General features: G+C 38.2%; 1 protein-coding gene across 6 annotated transcripts in view; it reads left to right on the top strand.

The window, feature by feature from the left end:
- Window positions 1–18,248, top strand: part of ZNF521 (zinc finger protein 521) — a 279,110-nt gene that overhangs the window by 232,232 nt on the left and 28,630 nt on the right. For 3 of the 6 annotated variants that reach the window (XM_019741256.3, XM_074340212.2, XM_019741252.3), the window contains 2 exons: window positions 9,122–9,187; window positions 16,942–17,073. In XM_019741256.3, the coding sequence (XP_019596815.2) occupies window positions 9,122–9,187; window positions 16,942–17,073 (198 nt within the window). The remainder of the gene's footprint in view (window positions 1–9,121; window positions 9,188–16,941; window positions 17,074–18,248) is intronic. The other 3 variants (XM_019741257.3, XM_074340213.2, XM_019741254.3) reach the window with 1 other exon arrangement.

Genomic DNA, 18,248 nt, shown 5'->3' with positions numbered 1-18,248 from the left:
CTGTGCCTCGGAGAGAGTGGCAGAAGCTAATGAATGGGCAGTTTGGGCCCTGAACACCCAGGAAAGCATCACATTGACCCACAGGGTGCTGTGTGTCTCCCTCTTATCTGCTCGTTGTTCACCGCCTGACCAGGGTGTCCCTTTTACTGAGAACAGCTGGCCAAGTACGAGTATAGCAGTCAAGGTGAAGAGGGTAAAGGTCTTGAGAGACTAGTATAATGCAAATACCCAGTGCAGGTATTTCATACAGGATTTTTGAAATGTATTTTTTTCCCTAGCAACTGTTATAAGTTAATTGGGTTTTTAAAATCAAACTAGACCTCAGAATTTTCTCAAACTCAGAGTCTTCTTCTGATTTCTAGAGGTTACAGTGAGGTGGCATTCTAAAGAAAGAAAATGGTGATTACCCAGGGATTAGTAGGGATAGTGCAGTAGCATTGAAAGAACTTATTAAGACATTCTTTTTACCCCATGCTTTCTACTTGAGACTTCAAACTGTAAAATAAAGAAATATGTGTAGGGAGGATTCAGCAGAAGCTCGTACCCAGAAAATGGTAGCAGCTAAATGTAGAATGCATGGGGCAGGGCCTGAGCATCATTTTTCTGCTCGTCAAGAGAAAATGAAATTGACCAGAACACTAGCAGGCAGTAAGTAGGCCCTGCTAGAAAAGGGGGAAATATTATTTTTTAGACAGAAATAAATATAGAGAACAGGCTAAACACACAATTGCTTTTATTTTTTACCTTTTGGGCTGATCAGAAGTAAGAAAGCTAGGCAAGAGGCATGCCACTGGTACAGGAATGGTATGAATTTGACTATGTGTTGAATTGTTCGGGATACAAAGAAGAGCCAACCATATAGTCCGACCCAGTCCATGGGTGGACTGAAAATCCCTTACGGCACAGTGGCTTCCCAAGTCTGTCTCCTCCCTCCCTCCCTCCTTCTCCCCCTCCTTCCTTGTCTCCTGCTTTCTGTTCATTCACTCAACAACAATGAGAAAACACAATTGCCTGGAGAACAGACCTAGTAAGTGATAAGGAGAAGAATCAAGAAGGAATGTATCTTGTAAAGGAAATAAGACACGTATTTATGCTAGGAGGGAGCATGTCGTAAATGCCCTAAAAGTCCCGTACAGTGTGGTAGGAATTCAGAGGAAAAATTAACTCTGAATGTAGGGAAGAGACGTGGCTGAGAACTCGGTGACTGTCTTTCCCATTCGAGCTGTACTCTTCCTCATTTATGAACAAGTTTTCTGTGTCATCCCAACAAATACACTGATAGCTTATCTAAACATTAGTACCCCTCCCCCTCTGTGCATGTGTGCATGTGTTTGTGTACACACGTGCATACACACACACACAGTTGGGATGAGGAGAATGAAGGGGGAAAAATGACTGGTATTGTGATGGCATTGTCTTCAGAGGAAGAGGTTTCCAAAAGTGGATAATTTAAGAGCATTAACGTCTTCTGAGTAGTGTTTTAAAGTTTATCATTCCCATATGCTGAGATTTCTTCATAAATGTCTGGGTTAAGTTAAGAAGGTCTCTGCTGGGTCTGCTCAAAGAATCCACATGTCCAGGAGCCCGACCACTGCTGCTCTTGACAGCCCAGCCGATGTCTGGGAGATGGAGCGCCCGAGAGGCAAGCCCGCCATTCCTGAAGACGGAGCTGACCTTCCCAGTCTCACTGCATTCCGCTGCGCAGCCTCAGTGTTTCTGTCCTTGTAGCCACTGTCTCGGTTCTACCTCTCAAGTCCTACAAGACCCAAAACTGCTTCGGGGCAGCTAACAGAACTCACCACAGAAGAGAAAGCAACTTCTATGGAACTCTGACCTCCCCTCTCTCTCTTGTGTCTAAATACACGTGTACTGAACCCGGGGAGCCTCTCTGCCCCACAGCCTCTTGCTTCTTCTGCTTCCCTCCCTCTTTTTCTTCTATGGAGGGGAGGAGGGAAATATAGGGGAGTAAAATCAATTAATGAACTCTAAAGAGTAAACATATTTGATATAAGATATTCCAACAAATGGAGCAGACATTTGCTTCACCCTTAATAACAAAAATAACTGCTCTTTAGAGTACTATAGGCCAGGCATTGTGCTGGACACTTGACATGAGTTACCTCAGTTGAGTCTCACTTCTCAGCCCTGTGATGTAGGCACTTGGTGGCTCCATTGGACAGATGGTTCTGCTAAGGCAAAGTTAAATAACGTCGGTGAGATTACATGGTTGGTTAGTGGGAGGGCTGGGCATCGCACCTCCCGCTAAGTGATTGCAAAGCCTGAGTTTTCAAAATCACTCCACCATGGTGCATGGGAAGAGAGGCTTTGCAGATAATGTCTATGATGACTTTTATAAATCCTGTCTCTTCTGTCCACTACAGTGTAAGTCAATTTAAGCCTCTGGTAAAGGTCTATGTTTGCTAATTCAGAGGAAAAATTAACTCTGAATGTTAGCAAACATAGTGCATGCCACACATATCAGGCATTTTCCTCCAACTGTGGAAGCAACTTTCACCACAGTGGAAAAACGAGAAACTACAGAACTGGCCTGCTGGCTATCAAACCTTACTGTTAGAATAAGATTGTGTTTTTTATAAATTAAAAAGGGTTTAGTGGCTGACCATTCAATTTCTGAGTATTCATCAGAAATTAATATTTAATCCATGTGCAAGAAAGCTTAATTGTGTTTGTGACCTGCTTTCTTACATATTTGGGAGGGTAGAGATGAAAATGGAGAACGCACAGTAGATGCATTTTACTGCCAGAGTGGAACTTTACAGTCGTACCAGGGGACCTTTTGGTAATGTTTGTAATGTGCTGCTATTGTGATTTAGGAAAGAAAAATGCTACTGCTGGGCTTTATTTTCAACGGATTTTTTTTAAACATCAATTAATGCAATCAAATGTAGTACAGGGAAATCTAACTTTTTATTTACATTTCTGGGGGCCAGAGAGGGTTTGTTTGCTTTTGTTAACTCCAATCATTTGAGCTGTACAATGTATGGTTTTCTTGGTATTTTCTAAATCAACTCAGTAACTTATATTTAACAGTCTATGTGAAACTCTCCACATGAGGAAGAGAAAACAGCCTTGTAACTGGTTCCACTTGTTGGGAAACAAATGATTCTGCCTTGTTACACAGTTTGAAAATAATGACCTTTTTGGTTTTTAAAAACAGATTTAGTTAATAAAATGAATCATATCAGTTTTCTTACCCATACCAGCAAAATTGAAATATGCTATTTCTTCATGAATTAGTCAGATGTTTGAATGCCAAATTTTGAGCTCAATCTTGATGAATTTGAAAATAATAACCTATAAAAAAAAGAGCATCATATGTTTGGCCTTAAACCTTAAAAGGGTACTAAAATAAACCATTAAGAGAATCAGAAAGGTCCATGCTGAAAGAACATTTTTCTAATTTTTCTCCCTAGTGTGATTCACTGCCTTAACTAAACACACATTATCAGCCCAAGCTGCTGGGTGATCTCTTATCCTCCTGAGCGTACGGACTCAGTAAACTAAGTATCGTGGATGGTTTAACTAAAAACTTGGTTCCATGTTAAAATTTAATTTTTTTCTTCCCCATATTCTACCCTAGACCTAGATTTGAGTCCAGCTCTCTCAGTAACTACTCATGTGACGAGCAAATCAGTCATGTTCTGCCTAGATTTGCGTTACCTGGACCAATCCATGTTATTGAGCAGATTAACTGAAAATTGATGTATATAAACCCACAGCACACATTTTGAAAATTGTAAAATGCTACATAAATATAAGGAGTTGTCGTATTTCTGACCATCGTCAGGTCGAGATAATGGGAGGAAGATGCACCATCTTAATAGTCTTAGCAATGATAAGAGCCTCCTTCTTGTGGGGCTTTCAAATGAACAGGGGAGCCTGAATTTAAATTGTGTAGACACTTCATTCAACTTCTTGTGCTTAAAATTCACATTGGCCTGAACACAAAGAATGATCTTCTGCAGCAGATGAGGTAATGTGTAGACTTAATAGGGTGAGTTAAGGCCATAGTGACAACTCTGATTTGGAATTTCTCTGCTATCCCTTTAAGACAGAATTTCTAGTATTCATTTCAAAAAAGAGATGCCTGGATTCTAGGTCCTCTGTGTGTCACTTGATTGCCATCTTCTTCTTTCCCATGCTGTTCCCTTTTGAAGGTGTGTCCACTTGTACTGTGGGTGCCGTCAGATAACGTAAGAAGGCTCAGAATGAACAAGTTGCACCAAGACGCCAATCTAGCTCTTCCTCGTCAATCCTGTGCTTTCCACAAGCATATTGTGGTCGATAGTCTCAGTATGTCTAGTTCTCTGAGATTTTATTTTATTTTTAATTGTTTAAAGTAGCTGAGCCAATATTTAATTAAGGAAACTTCTTTTCCCATTCTAGGGAAGAAAATGTATGTTGTTACTGAGCATTCTCCTCTAAATACAACTGTTGGTGCATGGTCAGTTGATGTGATTGGTTGAAAATATGCTAACCATATGTACTGCACTTCGTTCCTTTCTGCACACTCCTGCAATGCTAATCTGTATTTACCCACTCTCATTTTAATTTCTGAACTGTCTTTCTTCCAATATTCAGAAAAAGGAGAACATTTACTGCTACCTCCTATCAAACTATTCACCTCCTAGCTAATCCAACAGTTACTATCCTACAAAATTATACAAAGTATTTACTTTTCTCCAGATTGTCAAATATAAAAACTCTCATGCCAATCAATCTCTGTCTTGAAGAAACCGAACATTGCTACTGCTTTTCAGAAGCAAAGGAAGAATAGGAGGCCAACATATCAACATAGGTCACCTTTTACCCTGGACTTTTATGTTTTTCTTTACCAAGAATGCAATTGATAATTGAGCTTAAATGATTTGGTTTCAGAAAAGATATAAACTTCATAGTTGTAAGTATCAGATTTCTACTTAGATTGTTTAAAACAGCATTGGAATTCTATGCTGATTGCATCACATAGCAGACAGGTGCAAAGCAGAGTGTTTCAATATATATAAAATGTTTAAAGCCATTGATAGACATTTTAGTGACATTTTTTCAATAGATTTCCTTTTGTGTTAGGAAATTATGAGCCTTTTTAATATTGACACTGTATACAATATTTAAATTTTTTAAATGGATCTTCAATGAACTAGATAGAGTTTTAGAAAAATTGTCATAAAGATAGGGGATTAAAAATTTATTGTGCCCAAAGCATCTTTATAATTTCGCATTATAGTCTTAGAAATATTTAATAGCTTTGCAGAAGGTAATATGAGGAATTGCGGTCTGAGCAAGAGCTATCCTTAATTATTATGTCTCGTTCTTCATTTAACAGATACACTTATTAACTAATCCATGGTTTTTGTTAGGCCCACTTCATAGTCTCTAGCTTGGCTTTTGACCTAACAAAACACCTAGGAATATCTACTTCTCTGCTATACTTCCAAGCTAAGTAGAAATAAGAAAAAAAATCTTTGTTATAATACATATCTTGTGACCATCCTTCCTTCCTTCTTTCCTCCCTCCTTCCCGCCCTCTCCCTCTCCCCCTTCTTCTCTCCCTCTTTCCCATCTCAGTAGATAATAACTCTCTCACTTATGTTGCTCTTGACTGACAGGAAACAGACAGAAGGAAGTAGAAGTGAGTATGATTCATTGGTATGCCAGTAACAGCTTGGCTTCAGAATCGAGAGTCTAGATGTGCTGGTGTATCCAGAACGATGCCCAAGAGAGAAAAGTAGGTTAGGAACATATTGAGCTAACCTATTTTCCATACATAAGTATGGAGTTACCTTTTCAGTAAGCCACACACTTAGGAATACGCATGCAGTCCCAGTTTCTTCCCAAATGCTCGATTCAGTACCATATCAGGGAGTGATTCGGGCACTTGAAGAAGTAGAATTAGTTATAGGCAGAATAGAATTAAGGAATCAGCCTTTGTTTCTGAATAATTATAATTCCATAAAGGAGAGCTCAAGCCCAATCTCATCAGGGTTTCAGGTGACAGTTTAACCAAATCACTGGGTTATTGCCATTGAGAGAAAGCATCAGCATTCAGCCATGGGTGCCTTCTGTGTCAGAAGTTGTATAATCATGAATGTGTCTTTCAGATTGACAGCTCAGACCAAAGTGCTCTACCGAGAATCATGTTCCTAGCTCCTCTGCAGATCTGGAGATATGGGGAATTTCACTTTCCATTACCAACAAGAGCTGCATATTAGCTCAGGCTCCACTTTCCTGAAGGGAGAGGAGTGCTTTCCCAAGGGCAAGACGGACTTTAATAGTCATTGCTTAGGAAATAGGGAATCTAGTAGATTGGAATGAATTCAGGCTTTGTCTTGTCAAGGAGCAAAGGAGTGAACAGGTGCCACAGAAATATAAATAACTCCTTGCACATCAATAAGCGGCTTAGAAAGACAGTAACTTTTGCTTTGCCTCGTTGACAGCTTAAATTTTTGAGCTTAAGAGGAAAGAAACTTTCATATTTTTAAGTGAGGGTTTGATGGGACACTGTACTATTGGGCTCAGGAACCCTGAGTTCTAGTACCGGCCATGACCAAGCCACTTTGCCATCACGGCCATGTCAGTTAATTGCTCTAGTCTTCTTTTTCCTCATCTGTTAAATGAACCCAGAGTCAATTAGATTGTCCCCAAAGCCCCTTCTAACCTTTATCTAATATCCCAAATACATAACATTTACCCTTTCTTTTTTCCCTACACATTCCTAGTTTATTGCTTCTCCTCCATTTTACATGAAAAAGCACAATGTTCTGGGATCTTTGGAAATACTTGGGCCAACATATACAGTTTTGTGAGGTATTTATTAGAATCTTTCTTCGTAAAAGGATAATGCCAAATCGTGGTCAGCCAACCCTCCTGTGCCTTCACAATCGTGTTTCCCATATCACTTTTCAGATTTCTCTCAGCACTGGGAGAGTTATTTGTTTTTGGAGGGATGTTAATCACCTTAGAGTAGTTTTATGTCATCCTCTATTTTTCCTTAAGTATAAATGCTTTATCCAAGCTATAGTCTGAAAGGAGAAACTCTAATACATTCACAAACTATTCATTTATTTTTCTTTTAAGTGTGGTGTTGCAGGTTTTTTCCCTTTGCTAATATACCTTGACACCTTATAGTTGTAACCTGCTGTTCTCTTTAATTGCTTATTGTTATTAATTATATAGTGGTAATGTAGTTGGCTGCTTGAGCCACTTGGCTGTAAAGAAATTCATTTATCATTATTGCCATTGGAGCTACAGAAAATTGCCAGCATTCTATCTAGAGATGAATGCTTTTGAGCTCACATCCAGCAAAATTTTGAACATGGGTCAAATCCTTAAGTATTTCCTTTCTGCTCCTACCCTGTGCTTCTTCTAGTCTATGCGTTGAGTACCTTCACTTTCTCTTATCTTTTGTGTTCAGTCCTTGATTTGCTGCCCTTGCAATGAAGTTTATGTATTATTCTCAGCACTCCGTTTAGGGTCTTGTTCAAATAATACCCTTTACTTTCTCCTCATATTCCTCACTCTAACTTTTCCTTGTTAGAGGAATTTCTTTTATCATGCGAATAACATTCCTGCCTTTACAACTTTGTTATATGCACATTTCATTTTAAAACATTATGCTGATCGGACATAGCTTTAAGCCGTGCCTTTCAACAAAAGTGATCATTATGACCTTAAGCGTAACTATGAACCCCTTCGACCTACACTATAAATAATTAGATGTATTTAGATTCCCAAATTAGGAGACTGACAGTATATGAATGAGTGAATGACTGATTGAGTGAATGAATGAATGAAGCACATATGCAAACATGGGAATGTGTACTTGCACATCCCCAGCTACTTCCCGGTATCTGTAGTTTCTTTAAATCTGGGCTTAATTTACTATTCATGACCCCACAGCTGCACATGCCACACAACAGCCAGGCCAGAGCACTCTTCTGCCTTCTGGCAGCATGACATTAAATTCACACTAGTTAAGCCAACTTAAATTGAGCCTCCTTGAACCTTCCTAAATAAAACTAGTGGCCTTAATTACAATCAGGCAATTTAAAGGTTATGGAGCTCTAACTAGTACTGCAGTATATCACTTTAATAATGCACAGGAAAATTTCTCTAAGGGGTGGCATCGTTTGATTAGAAGAATTCAAGTTTCACAGCACATTTCCAGTAAACTGTTTTTAGAAATCTTATTGCATTTATTGCGCCATTACCTTTTTTTTATTCTTCAAGGCCAAGTTTCTAAGGTCACACCAACAGAACAATAAAATGTGAGTCATTTGCAAATAACGTGCAGTATTGAGATTTTTGCATTGCTGCTGGTGATTTTCATAGTATTGCCACAAAGTGAAAAGAGCGGGATAAAGTCCCTTAGACATCGGAGATGTGGACCCCGTTTAGCCCCCCATGCCCCGTTGCAGATGTGATTTGTGCTTCATGGTGAACCCTGATTCTAACACCACAGTTTCGGAGAGACTACGTCATCTTTGCAGTAGTCATCAATATTATAAGTTTCTTAGAAAGAGGATGAGCTTTGGAAACGCCCAACTAGTTTCTTGTCTTAGCCTGTGGGCACCTCAAACCCTATGGTTCTTGAGATCCATAACATGTACAGAAGCTGCTGAACCTCATTCCCTTTCTTTTGTTTGATTTGGGTTTTCTTGTTTTTTTGAGGGAGAGGGTGTTCATTCTGTTTTAATATCATCAGCAGTAGCAAGCTATGCTTTCTAGCAAGGATAAACAGCTTTTCAGTATTTGGAGACTTTCGCCTTGAGATAACTAGTGGCTTTATGCTACGAAGAAGCGGAAGGAAGGAAGGAAGGAAGAGAAGAAGGAAGGAAGGAAGGAAAGAAGGAAGGGAAGGAAGGGCCCTGACCCTTGCCATACACTCGGCACAGTAATATGAAAACATACCTGATGAGAGCTGTCAGGTGCTGGCTGACGTTGCAGGCCGCTGCCATGTGAAATTACTGTTGACTATCTCACCATCTCCGTTCTCAAAGATTTTCCTGGATAGATTTAACTTTAAAGCAGATTGCATTTAGTTTATGCTGTATGAACTATCCTCTTTCAATTTTACCAATTTGTGTTTTTTTTTTGTACAGTACTCGAAGGTAAATATACCTGTAGTGCCACCAGTGCCAGAAGTCCCAGATGTGAGGGCATTAATAGTAGGTATTTAATATCAAACAAGAGAAATTTTAAACAAAGAGTGAAATAATTGCATACATCTGATTTAACCAATTAGTTCAAAGGATGGGGCTTTGTAATATAAGAATACATAACTATTAATAAAAACTGTTTAAAACATGAACTATGGGTCATGGATGCATGGTATAGCTACTTCTCTATGAGTTGGGACAATTAAAAGGCAGTTATCCCTTCTTTTATGTGGTTCTCTGTTGTATTTCAGGTATAAAATACGTAATAATATTTTTCCTCTTGAAATAAGGGATAAGTTTCAACTCATAAGTTTCTTGCCAGAGCAAAGCTGGCAAGTAAGACTGCTACTTTGCTGTTAATGCTTTTTTTTCCAGAGCATTTTAATCTCATTTTAGGAAACAATGAAGGCAAGCCGTACAAGGTAAATTTTGCTAGTCCAAGTTTGTCGTATGCATAGGGATTAATGCACAAAAGAACGGAGCAAACTTCTGAAACTCAATTAATAAGTAGTTAATATTGTTTTGATATTAGTCTAGGCATTTTGTTCTGATGAAGTTAGACATAGAACTAGCTAAGTATATATTTCCCATAAATTCAATAAATATGTATTGAGTCGCAGCGATGAGCCACATACTGTTCTGGGTACTTGGCATACATCAATGCACGAAACAAATGCCCTTGCCCTCCTGAAACCTGCCTTTTTGCACAAATTGATAAATAACCCAAACTGAGTGCTTGGCACTTTCTTGGTATTAAGATGTCTGGGCAGCCACCCTCTACTCTCTAACAGGCAAAGCAAGAGCTGAAGCGCATTACTGAATTGGAAACCTGCTTTGTCCAATCATATTGTATGCCTGATTATTATGGGAAGTTGAAGGGGATTTTTTTATCCTGTCTTTGTGTGCTCACAAGCTTTCTGTCAAGGCAGCGAACAGAGCAGCACTAAAGATTAGGTGGTGAAAAACTTTGTATAAGAGAAAGGGTTAGTTTCACATATTTAAATGAGCATAAATAAAGGAGAAAATTGTTCAAGTAAACTGGGTCCCTTTCACTGGAAGACAGTGACATAGACTGAAATCAAAGCTTTATAGAATAAGCTTTTTTTTTTTTTTTTTAAAGCAATCCTAATTTCCAAACAGACCTAGAGGATGGATTTCAGACTCAGTTGGTCTCAATCCTCACTCCCACACCTATACTCACCATTGCCTTTTCAGGACTAACAATATTTTTACTAAGAAACGTGGGTATTACTTTCTTCTTTCTTTAGTTAAGAATGGTTTTTATCTTGGGGGTAGGGGAGGGGAGGTCAAAAAGTGATTTTATTAGTGCCTTACCAAAAACTGATATTTGATTTAAAAATTAAAATAAAACATTTGAAGCCCCAATTTTTACGTTTAAAGCTATTTACTGGCGCACTGATGTTTTCCTGAGATTTCAACTAGGGGGGTCCATGTTTAGATTAGGAAAGTGGAGAAGAAAAGGATGAAGACCTGGAGCTGCAGACATCCTGGCCAGGTTTGAGAGGTATCTTTGTTCTACATGCTTCTCCCTAATTCCAAACTTGTGCCAAAACATCGCTTCTGAGTCCCCAAACGTGGAAGGAAGCACCTTTGCAGTGGGTTGTTTGTTTTTGTGTTTATTGTTTCAAGAGCATTGCAGTGTTTTCTCCTACATGAGAATATTTTAATAACTACTACTCACAACCGATAATAATAGCCAAGGAATTGGATGATATTGCATCTCAGAGCATCTGAAATCCCACTGCCTGACTCTCCCATCCCGACCCACCTGGACCTCCTGCTAGTTTCCAAGCTGCTGATGTTTATGGGGCTCTAGGCAGCCCCTGGGCTCTTTAAAATCTGCTGGGTACAGTGCAGCCTACCCCAGTTGAATCATTTCCTGCTCCAGCCTTGCTGATAATGAGAAGTTCAAGACAGGAAATAACAGTGTCAATATCAGTGGCTTTGCTTATAAAGTCCAAAACACGTTGTAGCCTTCAGACCACTGGCCCAAAACAGATAGTTAAATGCAGACTTGCACCTTATAGATCTCCTTGAAATAAGAGTCTGGCTGAGACACACAGAATGTATGTCATTTTGCTTTTCTTGAGCTACCTAAGGATTAGCCACTTGGTGCATGAATAGTCCAAGTCAGTATACCCGGTGTTTATTTACTCTTAGTATTCCCACTGCCCTTTCTCTCTTATTGTGAGTCTCGATGCTTGGATCTCATATCCCTCTCTTGTGTGGCATAGAAATCCTGGCAGTGACAGACATCCCCATGTTGCCAGTGAGAAAAATCCAAGAAGGTGCTAGTGTCAGCCCTCAAGCAACATTCATTTTCATGTTGACGTGTTCAAAAGAAGAGAGCAGAACTTTTTAACTAGTGTAAGGAAAAGGCTCACACAATATTCAGTGCTCTCAAATTCTGCCTTACTTTAGGGGCCTAATGACTAATCTACTGGCAGACTTTGAGGCCTAAGTAATAGTCTCCGTTGCCAGATTAGCACCTCAGTGAGTTTATGTTGCAGTTGTGAAATATGTGCGGTACGTAATACAACAAATTATAGTGGCCTGAGCTCTATGGACCTAGAAAGATGTGATGGCTGTGTGCATGGCAAATTACAGTACAGTCTGCCTATTTTTCTCCTTCTGGTTTCTAGGGTGAGCCAACGTAGCCAAGGGGTGAGTTTTGTCATGTATGGCTTTTCTTTGTTACTCCTCAGACCCCAAGCTTATAAATGTGTGCTTGGAAATTAACTCGGGGAAGAGGAGAAGCAAAGGAAAGGGTTGGGGGTTGGGAATTGGTTTAGGGCATAGTTTTCTTGGATTTAAAAATATATATAAGTATAGAGTGGTACACGCATTCAAACTGGAAAAATTATATCTGCAGGGCATTTGATGCCTCTGTTTGAATTCTGAGGGCAGAGTCTACTCCCACTCAGATCAGAGCTTTTAAGCACGGCCCCAGCCACACGATAATGCACCAGGAGGGGTTTGAATCTTTGGACTTTAGCCTATAGATTTATGCAGTGGAAGGTGCTGGAGGACCCTTTGGCCAGTCTCGAGGGTAAATGAGAGGAGTTCTACTTATAAACCGTTACGAATCGGTCCTCAGTAATGGCTGCAGTGTTGATTAGACGATATAAGGGGGTCCCCAGTGATTCCTGGGATAACAGCGACATGTAAGTCAACCACTGAGCATTTGCTTGTGGCTGCTCTAGATTTTTGTTTTTATTGAAGGAAAGGGAGTAGGAACATGGGACACATAGTCTGGAGGCTGCTTAAAGGGTTTCTCTTGTTTAAAGCTTATATTGAAATGTCTGTCTTGTGATGGACTAACAGTTGCTATGTTGGAGCTTATAGCTTGAGTTGTACTTCAGCATCCAAATGGTAACTCTTATTTTTCTGTTGCAAATGGCTGATTAACACTTGTGTTGGTCCAGGTTTTGTAAATTGGAGAGATAGAAATTATCATTTCCTTTTGAACTGGCCTTAGACAGATTTTGTTCTTATAGAACAGTTTTGTAAGTGGTTATCATATTCTCTACTAAGGCAAGGAGGTTTATTGCAATTATGTGTTCAGACTCATTCGTTTGAAACATTTAATATTGGAGTAAATATTTCCATTAACGTCAGTCTCTTCTATGTAGACTGGATTCCTGTTTACATTTATGTTCACAAATTAACCAATGGAAATAATTATTTTACCTGAAATTTATATACATGTGAAATTACTTCTCAATTGTACCCAAACGATCTTTGGGAATGCTTTAAAATGGTTAACCAGGACCAGAGGTTGCTGGCCTCCAACATGTTCTCAGTGGTGAGAGCTTCACTCTTGCCTTGCCTGACGTTGGACCCAAGTTCTGGCCCCATACATGCTGCCCTCCCCCACATCCCAGTATACAGCAGAGAGGGGTTTTCTGTTTGTTCTGGAAAGATACAGATTAATACTAAAAGCTCCATATTCTCCTCATTAAGTTGACTAATTTGCACTCTGATGTTTCTCCCTTTCCTTGTGCTAATTTCTGCTTCCGCATGTATTTGGTTAGAATACTTTTCAGTCTGAAGTTCATTACTGGAGTTTTTCTGTATACTCCATTATATTACTCATTTCCTGTCTAGCTTTTTGGCTATCAGAATTTCAGTGTTGTAACCAATCTTTATTAAGAAGATGTATATAGAAAGGGTAGTGTTTTTTATTCTTTAGTTTCCAAAATTGCTTACAAAGGCAAATCATGCTCATTGTAGAAAACCTGGAGAATATAGATGAGCAAAAAGAGGAAGAAAAATCTAGAAGTTTCATCCATAGATCCCATCGGTAACTCTTAGTAAAAAAAAAATAGGGCTGGACTAGCCTATTATAGCCTTAATAGAATATTGTAATGGTTATTAAATCAATTGACTCAGAATCTCTTTTTAATAAATGAGTAAGCCTGTATTATCCAATTACTGTCAGCTGCTACCTTTCCGGAGAGCAGAAATGGTTCCTTTGATTGAATTTTGAAAGCTTTTGGCACCTTTAGGAAGAAAGAAGAAAAAAAAAGGCAAGGTGCAAGTTGTGGCTTCATGGGCAAAATCCTGCGTCTAAGACTCGAGTTCACCTGAAGTCGGAGGTGTTGATAGCACCGCCTCATGAGCATCAACTTTAAATTAAAACCACAGTTATTCCTTACTGTTCTTTACTACTTTATACCAGATAGGAAGAAAAAAAGGAGAGAAGCTCAGTTTTGAAAGGAAACAGGTCTTAACTCAGCCAGATCCTGCAATACTAAAATGTTAGGAATTCTTTGAAAATTAAGTCACTGCTCTTAGCCACATGATGTAAATACTAGAACACGTAAGAGTTGAATTGAACAGAGACTCTGACTAAAGATAAACTTTTGAAATTCTTATTATAAATAAGTTTGATTAGTTTGCCATTACTGTCTATCCCCACTTTTTGCATTAAATAAAAAAGTAACATGAATTCTGTTGACTAGTTGGGAAAATGTTTTGGGTCTCCCATCTCTCTCTCGTTCATTATGCATTTGACCCTGTGCTAACAGGTAAGGGTGAGCATGACTACAGAAGCTAAAAAAGGCGAGAGAAGTGTGTGGCTTTTGCTTATGTATCATTTGCTGTGTTAACAATTCAGATACTTTCTTTTATCCTGCTCAAATAATTACCAAGTTATTTGTTGGGAAAGACCTCACTATGTTACGTAGAAATAAAAGGCAGATAGAACTTCCTATATGTTTTCAGTATTTTAAACTGTACAGAGTTCTGTAAAGGCTAGATGATAGTTATTATCCTTAGTGTTGTCACGTAGTGCCTTCAAAATTAAAGTGTGGAACTCATGAATACTAAGTCTGCGCTAATAATGTATAAATACGTTATGATTCTGTGTCACCTTTTTGTGAATTCACTTGACTAAGTCTGGATTATTTCACATTTTGTGATGGAACTTCTCTGTTCTTTGCGTAGGAAATAAATAAAATTCGACAAGGACATTTTCACTGTACTCATACATATATCTCTTTTTTTATTTTCCCTTCCATTGTTTTTCCAAACAAAACACTCATAATCAAGACAGATAACATCACATTGAAGGGCATCCTAACTTACATAATTCACTTTATGTTCGTGTAACAGTCAATCATTATCTCCAAGAAAATCCAACAGGCATGTATGTGTTACTTCACAAATATTGCAAGTTTAAAAATTCTGGAGCAAACGTGTATATCTGCTCACACCCATAGGCCACATCCAGGTTTTTGTGCAAAACACATAATTTAAAGATGAAATTAGAACTCTTAATTACCTTCTTACTATCAAAATAAAGGCATACAGCCTTGAGGAAATAGGAAACCTTTACATGTGGCAAGTCTTTCTGGTGATTGACTTACTGGCCCAATTTTCTACAATAAATAGTGTTTCTTATATTTCTTAATATCTAAAATTTGGAAAAATTTTGGTAACTTTAAGATGAAAAAAAAAAAAAGAACAGATGAAAAACCCTTGATCTTATATAATCCCTAAAGCTTTTTGTATAACCCCTTGTCATGTCAGTATGCACAATTAAACTCCTTACATAATTATAATCAAGGAATTTACTTTGCCACCCAAATACAGAGTAGGTTTTTATCTCTTGTGAAATGTAGACAGTATTGGGTGGCTTAATTAGTGCTTTGCTTCTCTTTTTACAAATTCCAATCCTCTGCTTCTAAAGGCTCATACTTGTGTGAGAAGAAAGATTAGGAATACAAATAGAGTGATTTTACTCCTAGTTAGCTAATAATAATTCACTTTGTAATTGGGCTTTTGTGTTGCCAGTAATATCAACTGGTGAAGGACTTAACACATGCATGTTGTCTTGAATGAAAGGAAATAACTTTGAAGTATAGACTTGTTACCCCCACAGTGTGAATTTGTCTTTCATTCCTGGATCTGGAATATCCAACACAGATGTTCTTTAATAGCGTTTTTAATCATTGCAAATAAGGGAAGATAAAAGTATAACTTGATAACAAGCCAGGTTAAATTGCAGCCTCTTACCCTTTACTTTTACTAATAAGTAGTCTTGGGAGAAGCTCACGTATGCTTCAGCATATCTGGTAAGGCCACGGACCCTGAGCCAGGCTACCTGGGTTTGAATCCAGACTGCCTGGGCTTACGTTCTGCCTCTACCTGTTATTGCCCCTGTGACTCAGAGCAAAGTCACTCAAACTCTCTGGGCCTCGTTTTTCTCATCTGTAAAGTGGGAATAATAATAGTAGTCCTCACAGGGTTGTTGTTTAATCAAATGAATTCATACCTGTAAGCACTTAGAACAAGAGTATCTGAAACACAGTAAGCACTATAGAAGTATTAGGTTGTTCCAGTGCTAGTGGTTTTCACTTCTTATGATTGAAAATTGAAATTAAATAGGATAATGCCTAAGTTTTAAATTTCATAAACATTTTTAATGAGTAGAAAAGCAACATAAAAATAATGGTTTCTATCTATAACACAAACGCTTCACTTTATATAGCAATTGTTACATCAAAATATTTTTCTACCATCTTGTTCCTAAGACATCAAAGAATAATCCAGGATTGGTCAAAAGTGAGCCTGGAGCTCATACAAGTGCCTTTGGAGAAAGACAGGCAGAGTATAGATTGGGGGTAAAACTGAAATTATCTAACAAAGTAAAGGGAGCAATGAACTGAGAAGAGACGGGGGACTGGGAGTACCAAGAAGAGTAAAGAGCATTTATGAGATACTATAAGCAGTAATAATATTTAAAAATTGCTAGAAAATCTTGGAAGTAGAAAAAGAAATTCTTACCAATGGGAATACCCCTAAGAACTTTACGGTTAGAAATAGAAACTTCTAGAACCTTCTAGATAAACCAGAGGAGAGGCCTGAGGAAGAAGCTGCCCGTTTTCCTATGGGTCCTTTATTTTAGGACTTTGGAAATACACAGCCCATAAAATTGTGATAACTAGAGAAAAGGAGAGGCCTCATTATTGATATGCCAATTAGACTTTAAATGCTTAATAGACTGCATTACCCTAAAATAAAATCTGCCTTCTGATTATCTTTGGATTTTAAATTCCAGAAACGTTTTAACTTGATATAAATTTGTTAATAATACGAAATAACCAGACACAATATATACTAGTACATATTTGGTGATGCAAATGGTTTATGTATGCAATTATATTAATAGTTAACTCACTAGTCCATGAAAGATATGATGGGTGTCAACTTTTCTGTTCATGTATTTTCCTTAACAGATGAAGGACTGAACCATGAATGCAAACTCTGCAGCCAGACCTTTGACTCCCCTGCTAAACTCCAGTGCCACCTGATAGAGCACAGCTTCGAAGGGATGGGAGGCACCTTCAAGTGTCCCGTGTGTTTTACAGGTAGGAAGATGACTTTAGGAAAACTCTGGAGAGTTTCAGGGCCACATCCATCATATCTTTCCTACCAAAGCATACTTCCCACTGCTATGGCCTTTTACAGATATGACTTCAGTTCAATTTGGGGAGAAGATATTTGATTTCTGCTTATTAGCATTATTGATTGCAGCCTACTTAAAGGCTCAAATGGGCAGGAAGGTTAACCATCAGGCTGTACAAATGGCATTTCAAGTTCACTCAAAAGTTTGTACTTTTCCATTTGGAAAATGACATCCATGTTTTGTTCACTTTTCTCCTCTTGACGTTAAAAGGTTACCAAGGCAAAGACTGCCTGCACAAAGCTGCTTTTTTAATCACAAAATGTTTGACTAAAAGTGCAGCCATGTTGTCAGCACATGTCTGTTATTTAAATATGAAAAATTTTATAACATTCCCCATAAGAAATAAAAAGATATTATTAAAATCCTCCCAAAATTCTTAGATGAGGCATTTATTTCCTATATAATTGGAATTTTTAAAGTAGAAGTTGATATAAATTTACACATTTAAGAAGAAACTTTTATTAGATGTTATAGCAGTACAGTTTTCAGCACCCCAAAAAAAATAAAAATGTAAATCAGAAACTATAATTCAAGCCCATAGGAGTTGAAATATGATCACACACATTTCTGGTACTTCCCCAACAATGACAAAGTTATTTTGGAAAATCCTTTGTGATCATTTTGCATGTGTCTTGGACTCAGTGGTTAAGTCCCTCAAGGGTATGTGTTTCCTTCATATTTGTCAGAAAAATCAAAACAAAACCAAAATATAGTCTCTCAAAATTGACTTCTTTGTTTCCACAGCACAATTCCAAGCTCTGATTATTGACCTTCACCACGTTCAGCCTGTAGATTTCCAACCTGTAATAAAATTAAAGAAAGAGAGAGGCCATGTTCATTGCACAGTTAGCACAAGAAGTACTTGCGTGTGCTCATGGCTCTGCCTTCAGCCTGTGCCTGCAAGGCTGATTCCGTCAGTAATTCCAGCAGCCACTTCTTCTTTTGGAGCTATTTTTTTATTCTTCCAAATTTGTATTTAAAAATCGATAGTGTCCAGTTTTTCCCGTCACGTGGTATTTATCTTAAAATACGAGTCAGGAGTCTGGGTTCTTTATAAAAGCTCATAACAAGTCTTCG

Source organism: Rhinolophus sinicus, chromosome 4 (assembly GCF_057876585.1).
Source record: "Rhinolophus sinicus isolate RSI-liver-muscle chromosome 4, RSI-T2T, whole genome shotgun sequence".
Classification (NCBI taxonomy): Eukaryota; Metazoa; Chordata; class Mammalia; order Chiroptera; family Rhinolophidae; genus Rhinolophus; species Rhinolophus sinicus.
The sequence above is the reverse complement of the archived record's forward strand: the minus strand, read 5'-3'. Positions and strand labels throughout refer to the sequence as shown.